The 27,352-nt window shown below is 41.1% G+C and overlaps 1 protein-coding gene across 4 annotated transcripts in view; it reads right to left on the reverse strand.

Annotated features, from left to right (window-relative positions):
- Window positions 1–483: 483 nt before the first annotated feature.
- The window catches only part of SSBP2 (single stranded DNA binding protein 2), a 286,817-nt gene continuing 259,948 nt past the window's right edge, over window positions 484–27,352 (reverse strand). For all 4 annotated transcript variants that reach the window (XM_024104522.3, XM_005288174.5, XM_005288173.4 and 1 more), the window contains 2 exons: window positions 18,945–19,043; window positions 484–16,073 (listed from right to left, as the gene is read on the reverse strand). In XM_024104522.3, the coding sequence (XP_023960290.1) occupies window positions 16,044–16,073; window positions 18,945–19,043 (129 nt within the window). In that variant the 3' untranslated portion in view covers window positions 484–16,043. The remainder of the gene's footprint in view (window positions 16,074–18,944; window positions 19,044–27,352) is intronic.

Raw genomic sequence — 27,352 nt, forward strand, 5'->3', positions numbered from 1 at the left:
TGGACCTAAACGTCCTCAAAATTCAGGGATATTCTAATCTGGAGTTTTAGTTCAAGCCCATCTGCACGACCCCTTTCAAAATGTGCTATAACTAAACAGATAAAGGTCGGATCAGAGTTCCAACCGTGGAAAATTTAAACCTTGGAAAATTACAGCCAAAAAGCATTGATAGTCATGATGCAATACATACAAAAGGCTCTTAAAAATCCTTTGTTACAGATGGCTTCAGCAACTGCAGGACACATTTTGGCAATGGCTCTTTTGGGTGATGGTTTAACTATTGGAATATCAATTATTGAAATAACTCAATGCAGCCACAACATATAGTAATGCAACTTTAGTAGTAAACGCTCATATATTATTGAAACAAATGTTTGAGTGCCTGAACTTAAAAACAATGAAGACATTCATATTTTACAACTATACTCATAGTTGTTCTTGAAAAAAATATTGTTTTGACACAGCTTTTGAAAATACAACTTATTCTTGTAAAATGAAACTTTATTCTAAAATGTATCCAAAATTGCAAGACACAAGCACCATTAAACAGATAAATAGACATATATTTATGTACAGAGAGCATTAAAACACAAAACAATTGTTAATATAATTCTTAATTCATTTTTAATGAGTTTCCATCAATAAAACTTTAAACTTTAAAGAAGACTTTTCGGTTGCAAAACAGTTGTAAAATCATATGTATAAATTATGTCTATTACAATTCTAATAACAGAGGCAAAGTAAAATACAAAAATAATCAATACTGCAAATTCAAATACAAAACCCAAAATAATGTAGCACAGGTAAATATGTACACTGGATGAATTCATGCAGCTATGCAGTGCAACAAATTAACTGCTTAATTTATCACAAAATGGAACAACCATGTCTGCAAGCAGAAGAAAATGTTTTGTAATAAATCATAGTGCATTTAGAAGTTCAACTTTATAAAATGATTGCTGAGTGATATATTTGTAAAATTCCCCATGTGGTCTGACAGTCCCCAAAGTCCTCTTCTGCAAAATAACATATAAAGGACAAAAGTTTAAAAACAAAACAAAACCTTAACCATTCCAGAACAGATTTTGATGCCAAATTTTTACATTTTTACTTATATCATCTTGGTTTTTATCTTGTTATCTAACCTATTTGCAAGTATCCATGTCCCTAATGACATATGTTACACCTACTTACCAACGTGAACCTTCCACATTCAAATGCTATACTCCATAAATGGAAGCTAACACAGCTCTTAGACTGCACTGGTTTAAAGAGATAACTTTGTGGCTTCAAAAAGGCAACTATGAACCCCCAGGAATCAGAGAGATTGAGAGTAAAATGGTGGATAGGGAGACTTCTTTCCACCTGAAGTTTCTAATTTCTTTAATTACACAAACACATATAAAATAAAAGGCTTTATGGCTTGGCTGAAAATTCTGATAATGCATTAGGCAGGTACAAAGCCAATATTTGTGAAGTTCTGTTGCATTTCACAGTGTAGAAGACCATTCTGGTTGGTGAAGAAAGATAAGCCTCAGATAACCATGTAGAAAAATACTTTAATGTTGAAAATGTTCTAGAAATAGTGAACAAAATCAAAACAAGGAACCTTTTTAAAAAAAAAATGTGATTTTTTTGTGTGTAAGCCTGGCTGTTCACCGTTCAGTTTTGCTGTTGATTGGTATATCAGAATCAAAGCATGTAAATACTATTGAGATTCATACTTCATAAAATATTAGTGGTTAAGTGTCAAAATTAGATGAGATGCAATTATACAGTCTGACACTTGTGTCTCTGAATCTTGTTTAAGTGCTAAGCACGCTCAGTGTTTTCACTAGAAAGAAGTTGGCAAAACGCTACATTTCTCTGGTTGCTGAAAAGATACTGGCTTACAGCAGCATACACCTCTGTGAAAGTTCTCGTTCTGCATTCTCTGTACTCCCCAAACTCCTTCTCAAATAATTGTCAAGTGAATGGGAGTTATGAGTGAACAAGAGATGCAGGATGGAGCCCGTATTGGGTAAACAGAATCACATTTGTGTAGCAATATTTCTTTCTAATTGCTTTACGTGCAGTCCCATGGATGGAGATGGCAGAAAGCAAACTGTATGAAGTCTTTGCCATATTCTTCATAAGATTATAAAACACATTCTTGAATGGATGAAAAGTACACACTAGCCCAAATAGTCTCAAATGTTCTTATGTCAGATGTCTCCATATTAAAGAAGGACATCAGAGTTACTAGACAGCAGTTAAAGATATCAAACCACCAAGAAAAGGGGAGGAAGTTTATCTACTCATATATTTAAGGCACAGGAAATAAAAGGTATGGTAGTGGTCTACATTTAGTTTAAATTATAAATTGTTTTTGCTATACATGAGAGAGATTTATTTTTCTCCTCTGAACTGCTCAAGTTCATAGAATGCTAAAAAAAATTGAAAGGATAAATATAATGGCACATTAAAAATGAATAATACTACATATGATCACAGACTAATTGCTATATTTTTGCCTCTCTTGGCAGGTCAGCTTGGTCATCTTTTATATCCACAGAATGGCAAATCCCTTTAGAATGTAAAAATTATTCATTCACTATTGATTTACCAAGACAGCTGGAAGTGTATCAGCTGAGTCACTGAATGGATCCTGTTGTTTTGATGCACCTGAAAAGCAGTCAGTTAGCTGCCATCACAGTCACTTTTCCAATTACAACAATTGCGCCATTTGCCCTTTTCCCTAAAATTCAATGAAACCCAGAAACAGCAAGAGAGAGAGCCCCTTTTTCATGTGAGTATAACATTAAAATTAAGATGATTCTTGAACATAACTTTTGGTTGCAGTTCAGCCTCTGAAATATCTAACTGGTAAGCAGTGACTGTATTAGCACATAATAAACGGCCTTTTCCAATACTTCATACAATGCCACACAATAAGCATAATCATTTCAATATAAAATGACTTGCACTTCAGACGACAAAGCAAACATATCAATACAGCTCCTGATAGACTCATGAAAGAAAATGAAATCTACTCTTGCCTGATGAAGTGATAAGCCAAGTTCAGAGGTAAATTCTGCTTCTCAACACCTTGGTTGTGAGAAGTTGGGCACACTATGAACATGATAAAGGCATGAGTGACCACGTTTATATTTTTTTAATCTCTGCTGTTCCTTAACTTGTAGCAGAGGGAGCTCTTGCTGCAATCAGTATTATGATTTGGTGTCAATAATTAGAGGGGAGTGTTGGCAAGTTGCACTAGCATAACAGGAAAACCTGGAGGCTTAGTGTTTGGTGCAGGCTATGGGGCTTAGGGTAGAATATGTTACACAAGGAGTTTGTCAGCCCATGCAGTGACACCACCCGCAAGGAGCTAATCATCTAAAGCATGGGATTCCCACATCTCCAAATCAGAATGTGGCAAAAGGCAGAGGTTTACAAGAGACAGTGTGAAAAACATGAACTGCCATTACAACTGATCTTCTCAAAATCCTGAATTATGAACTGCTAGATCACTGACTTTCCAAACAGCCCACTTTGTTCAGTAATACTCATGACAGAGGAAAATAAATGCTGACTGCCATGCATAGAAAATTCATCTGAAACAAAGGCTATGCACATTCACTTTTTGATTACAACTATCTAATATTTTGAAATTAGACAGCAACAAACATGATTGGTTGATTTTAGTTCACCTATATAATGGTTTCCTTATTGGATAGTTTAAATGAGTGAACCTCTTTTGTGCACCTATCAAAGATTATTAATAAAAAATGAACAATATCCTCTGAACTACGGTTAACATTTTAAAAAGGGGGTAAAACCTCCCGAAACTATTCAAACAAAAATCAGCTCAAATTATATTAAAAAAGGAAAATATAAGAGAGTCAAAATGCTGGAGGCAAGAATCTAATGTGAAAAGTTAGACTCCAAGATTGAAGAGTACAGAAAATCACACAGTATTTCACACAAATTCCAGTTTTGTTTTGGGGTGAAATTCTCACCCACAATTGCGTTAAGTCCAAAAGATGAGTTTGGTATGGGGGACCTGACCCCAGGATGTGGAATACCCATGGAGCTGCACCATGGTTGCTGCGATAACATATGGGCTGTAGTAGCAGCTGCAGCGCTGCAAGATACCTTCCCACATGTCCTCTGTGATTGAGCCACACAATTCATGGACCCATTGGCCATACCCCGGTCACTCCAGTGATGTCACAAATTTTCCTTGGGGTACAACTATGGAGCTTGGTTTCATGGCATTCAAGGGAGCTATGAATTTTTCCTGTGGGATGGCTTCCTTTTCACACTAGAGAACCACAGTGATTGTATTACATTTTGAGCCTTCTGAGACACTTCTGCTGGGGGGAGGGAGGGCTTTCTCAATACATAACTACAAAATCATAGTCAAATTAAATGTGCACATTTCTGCACAATGGTGCCATTAATACCAAAATTCCACCACATGGACTAGATGGTGGAGATCAGAAGAACATTTCACAGAGTAGTTGTGGGATGCTCCATTCTTTGATAGATGATTTGTTTTCTAAAGGACTTAGACCAATGATTCAAATAAAGAGGCACTGTGAGGGCAACTCTTTCACGTGGTTGCAGGTACAGTAGTAAATATCTCCCAAAGCAAGACGCAATCATTTGGGAAGTGAAGTGATTGATGTCAGGCAGCTAGTTGGATCTCTGGGTACTTAGTGCTTCCCTTCTTAAATGATTAAAAAGGATGCTTTTAAAAATGACTCACAAACAAGATCTAAAGAGATTTGCACCTGGAATGATTTTCCATTCTAAAGTAAGGCTCACTAGTTTGTGTTTTTAAAGCCGAAATCTTCCCTCAGAGATATTTGTGAGACTTGTTTCTGAAACTTTTGAGCTATCATGTTCTTATAGGGTGGTGGTGTGAAATGGAGTGGTTCTTGCAGCAGCTGTAGAGTATGAAGATCAAGTTTGGGGGACTGGAACAGCTGTTACAGAAACCCCCACATACTAGCAGCTTTGATTTTATATTCACTTGAACTTATTAGTGTACCCTCGTATGGAAACAGGATAGTGTTTTCTGTACTATATCCTAGAATATTTATTTATTATTCGTTTTCTCAAATTAAATTTCTGCTTATTTTGAATGAAGATTTTCCTTTCTTTATAAAATTCGGGATTGACTAGTAGTCTAATTCACAATTTTGGAAACTGTTCTTCCTCTATGACACACCTGTCTAGTTGTTTAAAGGTGACCGCAAAGGATTATTTTATAAAATTGGGTTTGTGCTCTTTTAGCCTTTTCAATGATATATAAAGAGGCTCTCAAATGATTTTTTAAAGATTTTTCTTTTTTACCTTACCAATATCACAAATATGTCCTTGATTTTTTTGGGGAGAACCACTAGGAGGTATAAGGGATGTTTACTGTGTGCTTTTAACATTTTAATTGAAAGGGTGAAGGTGTCAAGAATTTAATAAAGGCTTCCTTTATTCAAAATGTTAATTATGGTAGTTATTTCAGTTAAATAGCTGTTCAAGAAAACAAGCAAAAACCAGTTTTAAATGGTTTGAGTAAAAATTCCTTCTCTCTCAGCTGATGCTGTCAGCTGTTTCACTAGTTGTCCGGCTATCATAAAGTATTCATGCCCATACAGGGTCTGAATTCCTAAATTATATATTAAAAAAAAAAAAAGGGAAAAAAATCAAAACCTACAACATTTCAGGTCTTCTTTATATAAAGTAACAAAAACAGAAACAAACAAACAAAAAAATGGGGAGGGAGGGAAGTTCAATTTTACTTTCCTTTGCAGGCCACCTGAATAATTCTTACTAAGAATGCAATTCATTTAGTAGAGGAGGGCATTAGTAGCCCTGTGTAGGGAATGTGAGCATAGTATGCAGGTAGTACTTCCTTATCTCCTGCATGCCCCCAGGATGGGTTCTGCACTTGTGTTCAGTACCAGATGCAGAAGAAGTAGACCAGAGGAGGGGCCACTGGATCCATGCTTATATGGTTACAGAGGCAAGGAACCCTATAAGCGGGAACAGTGGCTGTGAAGTGCCATGCTGTAGTCCCGTAGCCTGCTGTGGGTTGGACATGGTGAAAGGAAGGATATCCATTCCCTGCTTAGTTCCCTGCACAAGGTCGAATTACTCAGGCTTTGGGTCAAGAGGGATAATCTCAATTGAACTGGAAAGCATACACTGATGCATACCCAACACTAAGAATGAAATGTGTTAAACTGCAGCCGGCAATTGCTTACTGAAATCTAACATCAAGCTCTCTAAAAGGACCTGAACTCGGGTGAAATTTCTTATGTTACATATGATTTAATGTCCCTGTTAATGGCTGATATACGTGCTGTGTAAAATAAATTCTGAAACCCCTAAGCGTGCTTAACAAGGCTTTAACCACATGTGAAGAGCAAGTTTTGACAACAGAACAAGTACTACAGTACCATAAAATACACATGGCTGTTCAATCAAAAGCCACCTCTTGCTTTGAAACAAGAATTTACAGTATTAAGCAATGGTGACAAGATTTCTTACACAAAACCTACAATAATGTACAGAGTATGCATGATTGCCGAAGTTATAATGCCAGCATTAAAAAATATACATTTTCTACATAGAATGTCTTGTGCAAATGTGAACAAGTTGACAATAGTTTACCAATGCTTTAAATAACTGAAATAGATATAATCCACCAGATAGTAAATTCTTCCTTCCCCACAACAGTAAGCAGATGTTGCCAGATGCACGAAAGGCCAACATATGTAATAAAGGGTTTTAGACATTAGGCATACGCATGCATGTACGCATGCATGTGCACACGCACACACATACACAGAAAAAGGAAAACAATAGTAGATGCACCACCAGATTTTTTGCAAGGGGATACTTGCCACAAAAAGCCTAAATCAAAGTTGGTCTTTGCACAATTAAATCAATTTGATTTACATTTCTTTAATTGCCTCTACAAATTTATATACGTTTCTTGTAAAGATTATTTTTTCCTGAAACTTAAATTTTATTAGAAATAAAAAAGCCCCCAAAGCTCCAGCTTCCACTTCATTTATACCATTGTTTAATGCTGATTTTTCTGTTTTTGCTTAGGAATTCTTTTTTTTTTTCATTTAAGAATCATCTGAAAGGTGTAAAAAGCAACAGAGGGTCCTGTGGCACCTTTAAGACTAACAGAAGTATTGGGAGCATAAGCTTTCGTGGGTAAGAACCTCACTTCTTCAGATGTAAGTCTTGCATCTGAAGAAGTGAGGTTCTTACCCCCAAAAGCTTATGCTCCCAATACTTCTGTTAGTCTTAAAGGTGCCACAGGACCCTCTGTTGCTTTTTACAGATTCAGACTAACACGTCTACCCCTCTGATATCTGAAAGGTGGTAAGTCAAATAAAAACTGGGAGTTCTTTAGAAATTTTTAATAGCTCTGGGAAATATTTTATTGACATTTTTGAATGTCAAATTTCTGAATAATGTTTAAAAAATATCATCTTTCAGTTTTCTGCAAACACTTTAATTTCTTATGCACTCTTAGTCTAGTTGTCAAAAGGCAAGGCACTCAGACTTTGCCCATCCCTTATTTATAATAGTCATGAGCTACGGTGATTATATGTCCCAGTTTGTAATGTTCTCTCTTAAGAGGGGGACCTCGCCTTGGTCTGAATGGTCTCCAACTGGGACCTATAGCCACTGGGGGCTGCCCTTGTATGTTGAAGAACAGGGCAGTTACTGATTCTTGTCTATCTCTTTTGTTGATGTGTGTCACTAACCAGTTTCTCACTGATAAAGTACACTTCTCAAATCATGGACTTTCCAAGGACAGTTTTAGTAAAACAGTGTTGCATCCTTCTATTTCAATTAAGTGTGTTTTATTCAGAATGGATTTTTCTCCCCATTTTCACTTGGAAACAGCAATTCTTGTTTTAGATCATTTTAAGAGCCACAGAGTGTCTGTGGCCTGATTTAGAGCACAATCCTGCGAGATGCTACATGCCCTAATCTCTAGTGCTGAGGATTCGTAGCAACGTGCAGGATCAGGCCTTAAGGAAACAGGCTATTTCTTACACAAAAAATATTTATTGCAACATCTCTAATGAAATAATATATGTACAGTTAGGACTCTATTCACAAATGTAAGCAACATTTTGCATGGATTTTGTGTAAATTATTCTTGCAGCAATTGCACACGATTTTTGTGCAAACAGCTGGCATGCAGCAGGATGGGTGGAAAACAACATCCAAAGAGAGAGGAGAAAAAAGGAATATAGACATTAACTCTATAAATAAAACCTAGGAACAGCTAATTTACACGGCTGATAATTTGGCTCCTCAGTGATATTAGCACCATTACATGGTAGTAATTTTCACATCAATTAATTATTAATAGTGGTTTCATTTTATTTGGTTTCTGTCAAAAGTGGGTATAGAAGTAATTGTTATCATTTCCTTCTGTGCAGGGGCAGGAGTAAACATAAATTATACAATCCTACTTTCCATGCGTTTCAGTTCTCCTATTCCCCATTTCAGTAAAGCAGGGCTCTGAGAAAATACAAAATCTTGTTTAGATCATCCATGTTTGCCCTGGATTCTCTATATAGACTCTAGTGCTGCCAAATTTTTGCTGTTAGTAAGATGAAACTGGGGATTCTCTTCTTGGCATATGAAGATCGGGAGGAAGCCCCCAAATGCATCATCATGTGAACGCACACAGTAGCATTTACAGAAGTGAATAATTAGGCAGCAGAGATTGTCACACATGGGAGTATCTGGAATTTAGTGAATGGCTTTGTGTACTCTTGCAGATGAATCATCCACTACTTACCAAACTTTGTGCACATGCCAGTATGTTCACTTTGTGTTGTTCAGTGTCTGCTTAATGCAAATACAAAGCCCTACACAGCTAACTGGCTGCAGATGGCCATCCATCACATACAGTTTAAAAAATTGGTGCAAACAAAAACTCAAATATTTGTGTATAGAGCCTTTATAATTTTCTCACATTTGATTTTAGGAATCACAGTTTTTGAATGTTATTTGTTATTCATAACAACGATTGAATAAAAATGTTTTGATCCAATTTCTCAAAGCTGTGTCATTCAGCAAATATTTAGTATGCTGAATCCAAATGAAAAACAAAAGCAATTTATTTTTCTACCTCTTTACACATAGAAATTAAATGGTGGCTAGAAACTGAAGGTTTCAAGTTATAAATGGAAACTATGTTTTTATTAAATGTGAAAACATGTACCCAAGAAAAGGGCATACACCTTTATACATTTTTATGGCAAGTTTTCCCATTACATGAGAGGCTTCCTTATATATTTTAAACTTAAATGATGAACAGCAACCAAACATAAGTTTGGATAAAAACTGCACAGCTATTAACTGTTTTAATGAAAAAATATGAATGCACAATTTAAAACAAGATGAAAGGACACGTTCACAAAAATATTTTAGGTAGCTGTGGAGAGAGGTCTGATAAATTAAGAAACAGAAGAAAGCCAAATCCCATTCCAGGTATCAATTATATTGATGCATAAATACACTCTTGCATTGCTAAAAATTTTAAAAATAAAGTGTCTATTTCAGGGAAGACTCAAGAATGAACAATTTAGGCTCCAATCCTACAAATCCTTATACATATGCTTAACTTTAAGCCTGTGAGGCATCCCATTGACATCATGTGTTTGCAGGATGAGAGTTTTAGTATGTTTTTTGAGTGGAAGGTCCAATTATTAATTCTCATTTTATTACTGTAACAAGTTGCAAATATGATAATATTGGTAAATTGAACTACCGTTAATGTATGCAGTCAAAACAATGATTTGTATCTATGAAGAGCTCATTGGACTCTTTTCCTTCATAACCAATATCATTTTGTTGATTTCAACCTGCCCTTTACATTTTGCTGTACCTATGTATAGGGCTAAATAAGATTACAAGCCAAATAAAACCATGTATTTCTTGCAATTGGGATTGGAATCCTGCAAACCTGCTCCTCACATGAGCAGTTGCATCAAGACTTCAATGGGACAACTTGCATGAGTAAGGGCTTGCACCACCACACCAATAATGTCTCGAGAAACAAAGTATCAGAGGGGTAGCAGTGTTAGTCTGGATCTGTAAAAAGCGACAAAGAGTCCTATGGCACCTTATAGACTGACAGACGTATTGGAGCATAAGCTTTCGTGGGTGATACCCACTTCGTCAGACGAAGTAGGTATTCACCCACGAAAGTTTATGCTCCAGTACGTCTGTTAGTCTATAAGGTACCATAGGACTCTTTGTCGCTTTTTGGAGAAACAAAGGAAGTTACACACACAATGTATTTAAGCATAACTCATTTACTGAAGGGCTGAACTGAATTTTGTATATCTGTTTTTTGCACCATGAAATATTGAGATAGATCCTTAATGTGATCATTTGCTAATATTAAATTGCCACAAACATCAGCTTGTTTGAAGAGAAATGAGTTGTCACTTGTAAGGAAGGGAGTTTAACAGTTTTTATTTGCAAGCTATGTGCTTCAACATGATTCCCACCCTCAAAGCCACCCAAACGAACCCAAATGGGATTGGAACAGGTGCTATCAGGTGTTATATCATCACTTGCAATTTACTTCTGCTGGCAATTTTATTTTTGCATCATTAATCTCTAAATTTGTTGTGCCCTCCAACTTTTAATGTATAGGACCAAATCTTGCAGAATTTAGCCCATATTTAACAACAACAAAAAATACTAGAGTTGGCTAGGAACAAAGCTAAAATACTTAACAAATAATTAAATGATCCAGGAAATAGACATCAGTGCAATATTTATCAGCTGAAAAGTCATAACAAGGGGAAAAATTAAAATATACAACTCTGAATATTGTAACAGCTGGTCCCTCATTAAATTATCCATCTAATTCCAAACCCTCTCTACATACAGTATTTCATCTGCTAATCATGGGACAGGGGAAAATCCAAATGTGTTTTAGCCACTGTAGGAATTTGTTATCCTTCTGATGCAGAGATTCCAGCCTCATGGAGTATGGTGTCCAGTTTTGGGCACCACACTTCAAGAAAGATATGGACAAACTGGAGAGAGTTCACAGGAGAGCAACACAAATGCTCAAAGGTTTAGAAAACCTGACCTATGAGGAAAGGTTTAAAAAACTGGGCATGTTTAGTCTTGAGAAAAGAAGACTTGGGGGGGACCTGATAACAGTCTTCAAATTTGTTAAGGGGTGTTATAAAGAGGATGGTGAATAATTGTTCTCTGTGTCCACTAAAGTTAGGGCAAGAAGTAATTGGAATAATCTGCAGCAAGGGAGATGAGGTTATGTATTAGGAAAATCTTTCAAATTACAAGGATAGTTAATTACTGCAATAGGTTATTAAGCGTTGTTGTGGAATCCCTATCATGGAAGGTTTTAAAGAACAGATTTAACAAACACCTGCCACAGATGGTCTAGGAATACTTAGTCTTGCCTCTCGAGGTCCCTTACAACCCCATATTTCTATGATTCACACAGAAGACAGTTTTTAATCACCTCCGCTAGTTTGATCTACTCAAAATAATTAATTAAACTAAAATATTTCCCTTTAAAATACAAAGCTCATAGGGGGATGGATGTCTCAGGCTCATGAATGGGTTACCTAGGGAGGTGGTGGAATCTCCTTCCTTAGAGGTTTTTAAGGTCAGGCTTGACAAAGCCCTGGCTGGGATGATTTAGTTGGGAATTGGTCCTGCTTTGAGCAGGGGGTTGGACTAGGTGACTTCCTGAGGTCCCTTCCAACCCTGATATTCTATGATTCTATGAAAAATGGTGCTTTTCACCTATGGGTCACTACTTCAAAACTGGAGCAGGTTGGTGACTGAAAGTTATTACTATAGTTGATTGTCTAATAAGCTGGTGGTCCAATTCCTAATGAGCAGGCGTCCAAATAAAAATTGGCAACTGTGGCACTCAGCAGAGAGGCTAATGACTTCATGAACTGGAGACAGAACTACTCTCTCTCTTTTAAATGGTAGGCCCTCCAGATCAAGTTTGAGGCACATTACCGGGGCAGTATGGGGTGCACAAAAGACTAGTCTCAAGGGCTTTCAAACCCAGCACCTTTCATGAACTCTAAATTCATTTTAAAATAAATTGAGGAGCAACACAGAGCTCAACTTCAGTTCTTCACACACAAATTCACTAGCAAAATAATATAAGTGCCCTATCTATATATAAAAATATTAAGGTACTTTTTAATGTACATTTCAGGCAGCCTATTGTTCTTGTGATTCACAATCTCTTTCACCCACTCCTTTTTTTAACGAATATGGAAGGGGAGTTATTGTCTCCACAAAACCTTTGTGTGGAAATAAAATATGGACATGAAGATTCCTTTGCAAATGTTTACACAGACAGTGAAATCCTGCTTCCATTGAAATCAGAGGCAAAACTCCTACTCACTTCAATAGGACCAGGATTTCAACCGGCATCTCTATAGAGAGAAAGAAAATCCACTATTCCCTGCTTTCGATGTTCTAAGGCTCCATCTCATCTCTTAAAATATTTTACTGAAAAAAAAAAGTGTTTGGCAAATCAGGTCTTACTCTTCTCCATATTAAAAAAAAAACATAAAAAGACCACTATCTTAAAACCTATTGCAAAAGCTGACCTGTTGCCCGTAAATTAGCATTATTTCCAGATCCGGACAATTTCCATCTGACAATGCTGGTGCATAAGCATAAAAACAAACAGCAGTTACAGCACACATCAACAACTAGTGCATGAGAAACACCAGTGGGAGGGAAAAAAATCAGTGCTTGGAAATAAAATTTTCTTCCATCTCAATTTTGGTCTCTATACTGCAAACTTATAAAAGAGTTTTGTAAGCAAAAGAAAGTTAACAAACAAAAAAACTGATACAAATTTGAAAGCTAAAGGCATCCTTTGAATATGTTGCATATTTAGCAAATACAACTATTATTCCCTGTGGCTTAGCTGCAGAACGTGTGTATGTATGACATAAGTACCTGATCCTGCCAACATGTATGTGAGTAACTTTACTTAAGTATGTAAACTTTTGCAGGATCATTCTCTAAAAACGGAAGGTAAGAGTAGCAGAGATCCATTACTTATGTGTGATGAAGTTTGTCATAACAATTCAAGAGATGCATCGGATGATCAAATGGGTCTTTTTCCATCTTTAATTATGTACAGCCCTGATCTTTCAAAGACAAGCACATGTGCAACTTTACATAGCTGAGTGGTCTCACTGGAGTCTATGTGACTAATAAGGTGTGAAAAGATATGTACATGTTTAATTCTTTGCAGGACTAGGGTCTATAATTCCAACCTAAGTACTGTCGGGGCTGATCCTGATCCCTTTTAAGCCAATGACAAAATTCTAAGTGACTTTAGTGATGCAGGATCTATCCCATTACTCAGCAATTTAATTTAACACAAATGTTTTGGAAGGGATGGAAAAGGAGGCGAGGGCACAAGAAGTTGAGAGGTTGTGCTACAAGTGGGATAAAATTGGGATAAAAATCACAGGAAAAAACTCTATGTTGCCAGAAGCATATCATATTATTGTAGGTAAACTAGGAGAAAATATTTTGACAGTGATTTTACCTTTAAAATTATAGTCCTGAAAATTTAGTACATTTTTGACAGGTCTATTTTAAAGGATATGATTTCTATTTTATATTCTGGTTTGCATCATTTTTATTTAATGGTCATATTTATTCCCCCATGAAGGAATCCATAAACTAAACTAATATAAAACTAAAAGAGAAAAAGAAAATGTTTAAACAAAAGGTGTTATTTCATTTATGTGGTGAATACTAAGGTTGTGAGCACATTTAACTTCACTACTGTGAGTAGTCCCACTGAAATCAATGAGACTACTCACAGTAGTCAAGTTAAATACAAGTGTGTTGCAGGATTGGGGTCTAATTTTGAAATTTTTTGGAAGTGAAACTGATTAGTGTTCCAAGGATCTTTTTGAGAGACAGCAAAAAACTATTTGTTTTCAAAAGATGAATAAATGAACTTAAACTCAATAATAACCGGGAGTAAAGTAAACAGAACCATGTCAATACTTCTATCTAATTTAAGGTTACAAATTATCATTATTATTATTATTATTAACTAAAGGTAAACTTTTCATAAAATTTTAAAAATTTGAATACAATTTCAAGTAACAGTCTGGTGCCTAAGGAGAGATTAATCTTTATGTAGTTCCAACAGTGGGGTAAAAGACATTCTAATTTTATTCATTTATATGCTCATAGGGAATTTGATCTACTCCTGACACATGCAGTGATGTGCGTCTCCCTGCACACTGACCCCATAACATGCAACCCTTTATCACAATTTAAGGGCAAAATTCTCCTCACAAATCTGCAGGTGAGCACCATATTTTGGGGATGTCCCACTGAGGTGTGAATTTTGAGGGGTGAACATTGCTTGGTATCTGCAGAATGAATTTAATTCAGACACTTTGTGCCTGAGGTACTGAACATCACCCTTTTTCATACCACGCAGGTACAACCTTTCATTTTCTTGGGGAAGGTGGGAGTCATTAGGAATTAAATGTAATATAATGTTAGATTTTAGAGCTTTACCCCCCTTTTCCTTGATGGTACAGGAAGCTGTATAATCACTCTCCTTTTTTCCACCCCGATTTCCAAAGTTTGGAAATACAGTATACTGATTTTCTTATAAAAAGGCTCAGACCTCTGTTCCTGTTCTGTTTCTGGTATAAGGGCATGAGCCTTCCAACATTCCTTGCATGGGAAGTACCCACAAAATGCTCAATCATTTTGGTTCACTAATGTGATTATGTACTGGAAAGTTTCTAAGGAGTTCAACTCTAGTATTCCTGGTGAAAAATAACTAATCAAGTACAGTCCTGATTATCTGAATCGCTTGGCAGACCCTAAATATGTTCTGATAATCAGAACTATGGATAATTGGGAGTCAGCCAAGAATCAATTGAAAAGGGAGACAAGCTGGTAGTTTGTTAGAAAAAGAGGTTTCAGTAATAGGGATTGTATTGTATTTCTACTTGCCACCACGCACATGGAAGATCAGGCTAAAGGGAAAACTTATTTCCAAGGACTGAAGAAGCCCTGCCACGTTATAGCTAGGTTCTATAGCAATTGGAGCTCACTTACAGCAACTTTAAAATACTCTGAATAAACTGAGAATCTTGTATCAAACTCAGACTTCCATTTAAAGTAGATTTTGCAGATCTTAGGCCTCATTTGAGGAAGAAAAATAACCTTCAGTGCTCCTATTTTTAAAGGTACTAAGCACAAAAACAAAACAAAACAAAACCACAAAAAAACACAACCACCACCAAAGCCAGGTGACAAATTATTAAATTTCCCCACAAAATTAAGATGAGCTTTCTTCTATTTCTTGAGAGAGTACAGTTTGAGATTCACAGGGTAACTGGTATGAAATACAAGTTTATGAAAGCCCTCTTATGAGCAATTTTATTCCTATCCATGATGGCAGACATTTACAAAATCAGAACAATTGACCATTTGGGTTCACCTTAAAAAATAATTTATAAAGCAGTGATATACGTAGCACAGAACAGTTCGGGGGGGAGAGGGAACGCAAATTTTAATAGTTAAAATGTAAACGTGAAAAAAAGATGGAATAAAGTCTCTATATCTTATTTCTACTTAAGATGTCATGTGATAATATTTTACAATGTCCTGCAGGTCTATATATGTATATGTGTGTGTATGTATGTCAATATAACATATCCACACACATATACATCTATCCGCACTTATACATACACAGATAATTGTTTGCAGTTCACTCTTGGGCAGTTCTGTTATGCCACTCTTTACAGTTGTTTGAATCATGTTTGGACCCACTTTCTTCACAAAACTGGGGAGATGGTAGGAAAAGATGGTGGGTCTGGTTGTGTCTGAGATCCTTTTGTTAAACTGTACACTGGGACTTGTAATTTTCTTCTGTAGTAGCTCTCTGAAGAGGGCCAACTCACTGCGGTCTTCATGAGGAGACTTGGTATGGATCACACACTCATTGTCATGCTGGGGGAGTACTGAAAAAGAGGAATCCACATTTTAACAACAATTATTTCATAGGTTACTAACATTCTGCCAGGAGCATAACAACAGTGAGCTTGAATTTCAGGTCAGTATTCTCTTTCTCACACAGGTGATTTTAATCTTATCCTAGAGTTGTACTGTAACTTGTGTCAGGACTGCAGTGTCATTTGTAATGCATTTTACATTCATTGTATATATAACTTTATTTATTATAAAATACAACATAACTTATGAGATGAATAAGTAAAACTAGATTGGAGGGCAGCTTTCAGTTGCAGCTAAAGCTCCAGAGGATCCTATTGGCTAATGCTGTCTGCATTTCCTTGGGTGCTCTACCATTCCCTTCACTTAGACATCTTGGGGGCCTGGTAGAAGGTCAACTTGTGGACCAGGTACCCATCTGAATGGGCTCTCCACTATATGGGGTGGAAAGGCGGTGGAGAGATGACATACTGGAATGAAATCAGACCTTTGGATTACTCTTAAATGCTACTACAGTATAGATTTTAGGAGGCTAGTTGCATCAAATTTCAGTGGTCATTCTTTATGCAAACTGGAAATCCAATCATTACATTAGACTGCAATATAATTGTAATACAAATTGAACTGCAGCCCTGATACAGGCTATAATCCTCCTCAAGTTAACAATACCTCATCACAAGTTACTAATCAGATACCACAAAACCTCCAAGAGATACACATTTTAATTCTTATTTTACCTGGAACTTGCAGGCTGAAGAAATATTTCATTAGCTTAAAGTCCTTTATGTAGGGGGAAATGTCTGGATATAAACATATTGGTATTGTTGAACCTGGTGTGAGATAGTGCTAAATATTAATTTTGCCTTTCTACAAATGATATATAATTAGAAATGACCCACAGCCCAGGAGTTTGTATCTGACCTTTTCCCAGTGTTGAAGGATGTTCAGAACCAGGGTTTTGGTTAGATCGTCTCTCTAATACAAGATGCTTAGAACAGACTAATTGGGAAAATCTGTTTTGACCTTCATAATTTTCTTTGTTTGGTCTCGTCTGATTTAGGGCTTGTTCCTATCAGCTTCTGAGCCCTCTCATCCTGATCCTGGAAAGCAATTAAGCATGCGCTTAATTTTAAGTATGTGAGCAGTCACTGAATGGGCCCACTCAGATGTTCAAAGTTAAGCATCTACTTAACTGCTGTGCTGGACTGTGGCCAAAGTGCTCATCCCTCCGGAAGAAGTTGTGGCAGTGAATATATATTGTTCTGTGTTGTATACAGATAAAATACTATATTCGTTATTAATTTGTATTATTGTTATTAACATGCTGCCCTTATTTTCAAGCAAATTCCTGGTGAATTTAATGGGAATTTGCCTGAGCAGGGACCCCAGGATTTGGCCTAATAATAATATCCATTCTAAGAAGCTAGGAAAGGAAGCGGTAGATAAGTGGCAGAGAAAGAATGACAGAGCCCCAGGAGACTAACCTTTGGCTTGTTACTGGTATCTAGAAATACAATTCTAGCAAAATGTTAGGAAAGTCAAGTCATGGATTCATTCAAGTAGGAAAACAGCAGCCAGGAGCATTAAGCATACAGTAAGTGTCTGAGAAAACTAATTTTCTGTGGCGTATTACTGATAGTATATATCATTCTTTTAATGAGTTTGGTTTGGTGAACTGGGCTCTGTCTGAGCTTTCAGATTGTCTGGACTGTCTGCATCGAGTAAAGCACTATCTTGACTATACAGGATCAAACTTGATGGGGGAATTTTGGTTATTGTTCTTTTGCAAATTTTGAAACATCACTCTTTTTCTGAAGACATTTTGTACAAAGTCATTTTCCCTACCATTTCAAATAATTCAAAGATGCCCTCTTCATAAAGAAACACATACTGTAGCTAAAATGTAAAAAAATTGCTTTTTCTTCACACTCATGTTAATGTCTACCGAAAAAGCAAAACAAAAATTCAGTCTGATTTTCATGAAACTTGCCATGCCAATTGACCTTGGTATGAACAGGAGAAAGTATGTTTAATCTTCATAGATACCCGGCTAAATTAATAGAGTTGTACTCACTTCTGACAGCAGTGAATGCCACTAAGAACAGAAGCGTTGAAGCCACTCAGCACTTCTGAAAAATCAGGACACTTCTATTTAGGAGGTTAAATGGGGATTTAGAAATCTAACTTGAGGCACCTGGCCATGAACATTTTGGTCTTTACTTACTTTGGAAAGTATTTTAAATAATTTTTTGCTTAGCCTCAACCACTCAGCATTTTTAAGAGTTTTAATTGTCACAGAATGAACACTAGAGGGCATCTTTGTTTTTCTAGACCTAAAACCATGTCATGTTTTATGAAATAATAAGTCTTTTAGATTTCTTAGTGATCTAACTATGTGCTTTCAGTGTAGATACAGTTCTGAAAGACATTCCTACTCTGGAAAACATACTACCCAAGGGGTCAAAGATTGGGCAGTCAGAAACTGAGAGACCACTTTGGAAAGATTAACAGAATATGAGGATCAACTACGCTGTTCAGAGTTTGACTGACAAATGCACATCTCATCATGCATTTCTGAATATGCATATGGTATGCCTGACTCTAGGATAATTATTACTCCTGTGCATCTTACTTTTGTTATGTACTGACCACTTAAGTTAGGGATGGAATTTCTGAAGTAACTCTCTGCCTCCTGGCTTTTAAAGTTTAAATTCAATCCTTGATATTATTTAGCACAATTTTTGTTGAGCAGATCAATATTATAATATTAGGGACTTGTAAAAATATAGACAAAAATTGTATTAAAGATACAACTGCTTTTCCTGAAAAGATCCTGGGATTGAGTACCTGTCATATAACAAAATAGTCAAAGAAATACTTACACTCTCACTCTGAAAAGGGTTTAGGAAATTTCCACCCATTTCACCATCATCTCTGGGAGTGCCAGGCTGATTACTCATGCTCATATTACTGGGAGAGTTCTGGTAAATAGGATTTAAAAATAAAGGGTAAGTATGTTGTAGATTTGAATTCCTTTCCTTGCTTCATAATGTTTGTCAAAACAACACCTACACTACCCACTGGAATCTCTGAAAATGACACAGAATATATCTTGCCATCACAGCTCTGCACTACATATATTTGAATGAATGTTTGTAATCTGGAAAAAGCTGTTTCCCGCCTATAAAATGAAGAAAATTACTTACCTGTAGTTCTTGTTCTCAGGTTAGGCCTGGAACATTTTTCCACTGAAGTCAGTGGAAAAACTACACTTGACTTGATTGGGAGCAAGATTATGCTCTGTAATTAAAATAAATCACTATTGCCCTGATTCAGCAATCAAGCTTATGCGTAACTTTAAGTGCATGAGTAGTGTTCACATGCTTAAGTACCTTGCTGAATGAAGGCCTATATTTGGGGTCTCCACCACTAGTGTGTGGCTGGTTGGGAATTACCCCAAGATCACAGTTATGGGCTGCTAAACCACTTCACCAGTGGATGTTATGCACGAACTGTACCTGCTGCTGAATATAACAGACAGACACTATCCTGACTGTAAGCTCCTTGGGGCTTATCACATCTATAATCCATGAACAACCCCACACACCAGCTGCCTTTCTCCCCTCCCTTCCTTTTCCCCCTATGACTGGAGGGGTGTTAATGGGCCACTTCACCTTGAATGGTCCCTTGACATATGTATTAACTACTTATGGTAAACAATTTGTTCCACCTTGTATTCAGCTATGACAATCTGAGTACTTTTCCCAGACCTGAAGAAGAGCTCTGTGTAGCTCAAAATCTTGTCTCTCTCACCAACAGAAGTTGGTCCAATAAAACATATTACCTTACCCACCTTGTCTCTCTTAGAACAAAGAAGAAACGTTCACTCTAAGGCTATGTCTACACTAGCACTTTTGTCGGTATAACGTATGTCGCTCAGGGGTGTGAAAAACCACCCTCCTGGGTGACATCAGTTACACTGACAGAAGCGCCAGTGTGGACAGCACTATGTTGGGGGGAGCACCAACATAGCTACCGTCACTCTTTGGGGGTGGTTTAACTATGTCGACGAGAGAGCTGTGATGCTGTACGGTCTCTAGTGTAGACATGGCCTAAAATCCTACTGTCAGATGCTTCTAACTTTTTCAAAAGCTAGTCATTGGGCTGAAATTTCTTCTGCTTCCCTTCAGCTAGAGCAAGGTAATGTATGGTTGAAAAAAGTGAACCCGCAGTTTGATTCAGCATGGTTTTGCCATGAAACAACCTTTTCATGTTAGTGTGGAGGTATGAAACTGATGAACTTAAACCTCCAAGGGAACAGTTTGCTATCTTCATTCTGGGAATCATCTACTTCCCTTCTCTCAATGTAGGCATTATGCAATAAGCCTGGAGGTTGTCTTGCAAGAGCTCATGCTCTAGAGAACCTACAAGTTCTGGCACTTCACCTGCTATGGTATGTAGCTAGGGGGTCTCTGCTAATAGGTTAACTCCAATCGACTTCAGTGGGGATCAGACTGGGCCCTATAATTATAATAGCTCACTATATTTTTTAGTTTGTTCTACCAGTGTGCTTAATAACCTCAAAATAGCTCAAAGTTATGAGCTACTAAACCACTTTACTAGTGGACATTTGATACAGGTGTTTTGCATAGCTTTACTTTTAGCCCAAAGTTGCATGTTTTCTTCAGAAAGCGTTACAAATCTTGTTAGTTTTTTTTAAAAGTTATTTAAATGCATTTTTCACTTGGGTAACAAACAAGGTTTTGTTTTAACAGTTAAATGGAGCAAGTGTGTATTATTATTAAGGAACACTGATTTCTCATGTGTGAAAATCGCTGGTTGAGAAATAAAGAAGTAACAAAATGTAACAGTATGGTGCTTGAGTGCAGTATGTTACTTTCCTTTCTGAATTAACTATGCACTGATTGCCAGATAGCAGCTGGCATGAGTAAGCCTATATGTGGATAGCTCAGGGATCGGCAACCTTTGGCACGCCGCTCGCCAGGGTAAGCACCCTGGTGGGCCGGGCCGGTTTGTTTACCTGCCGTGTTCGCAGGTTCGTCCGATCGCGGCTCCCACTGGCAGCGGTTTGCCGCTCCAGGCCAATGGGGGCTGCGGAAAGCGGCGGGGGCCGAGGGATGTGCTGGACGCCTCTTCCTGCCGCCCCCATTGGCCTGGAGCAGTGACCCGCGGCCAGTGGGAGCCGCGATCAGCCAAACCTGAGGACGCGGCAGGTAAACAAACCGGCCCGGCCCGCCAGGGTGCTTACCCTGGCAAGCCATGTGCCAAAGGTTGCCGATCCCTGGGATAGCTACACATTCACAGAAAAATACATTCATGACAGGATTCAAAATACATGTCAGACCTTTCAAATAAATACACTCTGTATTCAGTGGGTTTGACTCTTTGATTGAAACAAATGCAAACGGGGTAAAATTCCACTTGTTGGAGAAAGGTCACTGTCAGGTGTTACATCACAGAAGACCGGTAGTATCCCTCTTGGGTGAGGAGGGCAGCCTCCATATCTACTGTGCAGAAGGGCTTTGAGGTGGCTCAAAATATGTTGGTGGGCAGGCCAGGGGGAGGGGTTACTGGAGCTCTGCTTACATGGATCCCAATAACAGAAACACCCCTGTGTGGGACAAAGTACAGCAACGGCTACTCCAGCTTGAAGGCTGCATCAATGACTAGGGAGGGGTGCAGAGAAGTTGGGGGTATGGATTATATCCACCCCCAACCACTAGGCTCCAATTTACATATGCTTTGTGGGGAGGGGGGGAGAAGGAGTTGTGAGTTTCATGCATAAAACATTTATTATAGGAATCACGGTTCTTCCTTTTTCATTTTTAACCAAAAACTTAAATGCAAAAAACCTGCCAATGTAATATTACTGTTGAGATTGCCAGGAGGCTCAAAATTTGGATAATCACATCAAACCTAATGCAGTCATCTATCACATAACATACATTCTATCAAGTCATGTAAGTTAACACTATATAGCATAGCACAAAATACTACATTTGCGCAAGGGGACCAAGTTACCCTTGCTATGAGAATTATAACTCAATTTGTCATCTTTTGTGCATGTTAAATCTCAACTACATTAACATCTGTTTAATACAAAGATTTTTTTAAAGCTTGTTTATATCAGAACACATTCTTCTATTAAAATAAATGCACAGAAACATCATTCAGTGACAGTTAAGGTTGAATCAGGACACACTCCCACCAATTTAGAATCCAAAAAGCAAGTTAAGGGAAAAGTCTCCTGCATTCCTTGCCACTCTCATATAACCTACAGCGATATTGATAACATACTCCAACACTCCATAAGGCTTTCACTTCCACCTCCATGCAGATACTGAAAAACAATATGACTCCAACTTCATCAAACTCAAAATTCGGTGCAAAACCTTAACAATGGCTAAAATGCTTTTCTATCAACAAATTGGCACATTTAACTGTCATATTTAATACACTTAGGAAGTTATTCTGCCTTAACATTGCTGAGGTTGCTGTTAAATGTTTGCCTCCAACTCCCGCAGAGTCATAATTTTATTCTTCTTCGAGTGCTTGCTCATATCCATTCCATTAGGTGTGTGCGCGCCGCGTGCACGATCGTCGGAAGATTTTTACCCTAGCAACACCGGCGGGTCGGCTGTGGAGCCCCCTAGAGTGGCGCCTTCATGGCGCTGAATATATACCCCAGCCGACCCGGCGCCCCCTCAGTTCCTTCTTACCGCCCCTGACGGTCGTTGGAACTGTGGAGCGCTGCTTAGCTGTTCTCCACTCTCCCTAGCTTACTTCATTATTCGTAGTTATAGTTATAGTTATAGTCCTAGTGTTGTAGTTTTAAAAGTTGTCTAGTTGTTTTAATAGTTCAGGGGATTAAGGGGGTCGTCTCCCCCTTTCTCCCCCGGCCGCGGGGCCGGGCTCATGCCCAACGCTCCCGGCTTCAAGCTGTGCGCCTCCTGCGCTAAGCCTATGCCCACGAGCGACCCGCACGACTCCTGTCTGAAGTGCCTGGGAGAGTCCCATCAAACAGATAAGTGCAAGATCTGTAAGGCCTTCAGACCAAGGACCAAGAAGGAGCGGGACTTTCGGCTCCGGCAACTCCTGATGGAGGCGGCACTTACTCCGGACGCTCCATCCACAAGTCAAGCCCCGGCACCTTGCGCCTCGGTGCGCAGTGCCCCGGCGGCACCGGCCATGACGACCACGCGAGTGGCGTCAGATGAGCCTTCCCGGCACCGGACCTCGTCGGCACCGCAAGCACGGCAAGTGCCTCGGCGCCGGTCATTATCCCCAGGGCATAAGAAAGCCCATAAGACGGGGACTTCCGTGCCGAAGACGCTGGCTCCCCCAGTGCCGGGGGTAGAGCCGCGTACGCCGGTGGAGCACCGGAAACAGGTGCCTCCAGCACCGTCGACTCCGGCGCCGAGGCCGTTGAGTCCGGTGCAGACGGCGTCTCCACCGAGGCCGGCGGTGATACAGTGCCTCCCGTCGACGCCAGAGACCTTCGCGGCGGCGAGAGACTTAATAGCTCTCACGGAGCCGGCACCGCCTCAACCACCGGCACCGACGGCACCGTTGACTCGTCCGGTCCAGTCGAGGGGGAAACCTGCCTTGATGCGCCCTCCATCACAAGGGCTGGAACCTCGGCACCGATCCAGGTCCCGAAGCAGGTCCCCACGCCGCTCGCAGTCCCGGCACCGAGTATCGTCTCGGCACCGGTCGTACTCGCGGCCAAGATCTTCTTCGCGGCACCGCTCTACGTCTCGGCACCGCTATGATCGTCGGCACCGATCAACGTCGAGACGTAGTTCTCGGCACCGCCACGGTCGACGCTCGACGTCGAGGGGCCGCTCCCGGCACCGGGCATACTCCAGGTCCTCGTCGAGGTCCAGATCCGACTCCCGGCACCGACGAGGTCATCGGCACCGGTCGCGGTCCCGGCACCGATCGCCGGCACCGCGCAGAGATAGGTCATCTCCAGACCGGCACCGTGCGGCACCACAGCCCACGGGGCTCGTTTCATCTCTCGCGGCACCGCCATGGCCGTCAAGATCGGTGTCTCGCTCCTCGGAGGACCTGTCGAGATCGGCATATCCCCCTCAAGGGCAAGCCGAGGAACGAAACTTGGGCCATTGGCAGGAGATGGCAGAGGACCACTCTCATGGACCATCTCACTGGTCGTTTTGGACCCCGTGGGCGTACCATCAGGCGCAAGGGGCTCCAATAGCTTCGACCTCTCGCTCGGGTCACTCCGTTAGAAGGGCCCCGGAGTCCACCATCTCTCGGCCTCCGCCAGGGGGCATGGAGGCTTCAGTGTCCACACCACCCGACATGGACCCAAGTGCAGGTGATGCCCCGGCCCAAGAGCAGGGGGATCAGGACCCCCCCTTGGATCCAGTGCCACCGGAGGCATCCTCTTCCTCCTCTCCGGATGAGGCAGTGGCGGGCACTTCCTGTACGGGTCCCCCTCCGATAGATCTTCGGGCTCACCAGGATCTCCTGCGTAGGATGGCCCGTAACATGGACCTACAGGTGGAAGAGATACTGGAGGTTCACGACCCGATCGTGAATATCCTTGGAGCAGATGCCCCATCGAGGGTGGCGTTACCTCTGATCCGCACGATCCAAACAAATGCGGATACGATATGGCAAACCCCTGCCTCCATTCCACCCACAGCGAGAGGGGTGGAAAGAAAATACTTTGTCCCGTCTAAGGACTGTGGGTACTTGTATACCCACCCCCAACCGTGTTCACTGGTGGTGGAATCAGTGAATGCACGAGAGCGCCACGGCCAGCAGGCTGCAGCGCCTAAATCAAAAGAGGCTAAGCGGCTCGATCTGTTTGGCCGCAAGGTTTACTCAGCCGGAGGGCTACAACTTAGAGCGGCGAACCAACAGGCGCTACTGAGCCGCTACAATTTCAACTCCTGGAACTCTATGGGGAAGTTTAAGGAGTTGATTCCCCAAGAGTCCAGGGAGGAGTTTGGAGCCATGGTAGAGGAGGGCAAGAAGGTGGCTCGGACCTCCTTGCAAGCCTCCTTGGACATTGCAGACTCAGCGGCGAGGACCCTGGCTTCGGGTATCGCTATGCGCAGGATCTCCTGGCTTCAGGTTTCGGGTTTGCCTCCGGAGCTGCAGCAAACCCTACAAGATCTGCCTTTTGAGGGTCATGGATTGTTCTCGGATAAGACGGACTCTCGCCTGCAGAGCCTCAAGGACTCGAGAACAATCATGCGCTCCCTGGGGATGCATGTTGTGGGCCCCCAGCGCAGGCCGTTTAGGCCGCAGCCTCAGCGCTTCTACCCCCCCCCGCCTCGTCAGAGACAGGACTCGGCCCGGAGGCGAGGGCGAGGTGGTAGAAGAAGGTGGACCGGCCCTCAACCTGGCCAGAACCAGGGGCCACCTAGACCACCTTCAGGCCCCAGGCAAAACTTTTGAAGGTGCGGTCGAGGACGGCGCCCCACTCATCCCCCAGGATCCAGCCCCCTCCTTTCGGGATCGCCTCTCCCACTTCCACCGTGCTTGGTCCCTTATAACTTCGGACCGTTGGGTCCTCCGCACGGTGGAGAGGGGATACGCTATCCAGTTTTCTTCATTTCCCCCCTCCTCCCCCCCTTCCCCGTCCCTCTTCAGGGACCCTTCTCACGAGCAACTTCTTATACAGGAAGTCTCTACGCTCCTCGCCATGGGGGCTATAGAGGAGGTTCCAGTGGATTTAAGGGGCAGGGGATTCTATTCCCGTTACTTCCTCATCCCCAAGTCCAAAGGAGGTCTGCGACCCATCTTGGACTTGCGCGGACTCAACAAATTCGTAGTAAAGTTGAAGTTCCGCATGGTCTCTCTGGGGGCCATTATCCCTTCCCTCGATCCTGGAGACTGGTTTGCCGCCCTCGACATGAAAGACGCATACTTTCACATTGCTATTTACCCGCCTCACAGACGCTTCCTCCGATTCGTGGTAAACAGGGTGCACTACCAATTTGCAGTCCTTCCCTTCGGCCTATCTTCGGCCCCACGGGTCTTCACGAAATGTATGGCTGTCGTGGCAGCGTACCTTCGTCGGCAAGGGATACAAGTGTTCCCGTACCTAGACGACTGGCTGGTACGCGGTCGCACCAAGGAACAAGTTCGCGATCACGTCCACATAATAGTGCGCACATTCAACAAGTTGGGTATCCTACTCAACAAGGTCAAATCCACTCTAGAACCTACCCAGAGAATAGAATTCATCGGTGCGGTTCTAGACTCCAGACGCGCACAAGCCATCCTGCCAGACAATCGCTTTTGCACCATCACGAGCCTCATCCAAGGACTCAAGGCCTTCCCAACTACCACGGTGAGGTCGTGCCTTACCCTGCTGGGTCACATGGCTTCCTGCACGTACGTAACCAGGCATGCCAGACTTCGGCTTCGCCCACTCCAGACCTGGGTGTCATCAATATACCGCCCACATCGGGACAGCCTGAATATGGTGGTCACAATCCCGAACTCGGTCCTGACCTCCCTCACATGGTGGCTAGATCACAATGTGGTTTGCGAAGGGATGCCGTTTCACGCCCCACAACCCTCTCTGCATCTGGTCACAGACGCTTCATCTCTGGGTTGGGGCGCCCATCTCAACGAGCACCATACCCAGGGCCTGTGGACTGCACCTCAGCTAGCCCTACACATCAATGTTCGGGAACTGATGGCGGTGCGCCTGGCGTGCCAGGCATTTCTCAATCTCCTACGGGGCCGCTGTGTGTTAGTTCTCACCGACAACACCACGGCCATGTTTTACATCAACAAGCAAGGAGGAGCACGTTCGTCAATTCTATGCCAAGAGGCCATTCGCCTGTGGGACTTCTGCATCGCCCACTCAATCCATCTCACGGCATCGTTCCTCCCTGGAGTCCAGAACACTTTAGCGGACCGACTCAGCAGGTCCTTTCAAACGCACGAGTGGTCTATCCGTCCGGACATCATACATTCCGTCTTCCAGAAGTGGGGGTTTCCCCAGATAGACCTGTTTGCATCTCGAGACAACAGGAAGTGCCACGTGTTCTGCTCCCTGCAAGGTCGAGCCCCAGGCTCCCTCTCGGATGCGTTTCTCCTTCCCTGGAAAGACCACCTGTTTTATGCCTTCCCTCCGTTTCCTCTGGTCCACAAGGTACTGCTCAAATTGCGCAGAGACCAGGCACAGGTAATTCTGGTCGCTCCAGCGTGGCCGAGACAACATTGGTACACCACGCTGCTGGAACTCTCGGTTCAGACACCGATCCCGCTTCCGTTGTAT

This window comes from Chrysemys picta, chromosome 6 (assembly GCF_011386835.1).
Source record: "Chrysemys picta bellii isolate R12L10 chromosome 6, ASM1138683v2, whole genome shotgun sequence".
NCBI classification, from domain to species: Eukaryota; Metazoa; Chordata; order Testudines; family Emydidae; genus Chrysemys; species Chrysemys picta.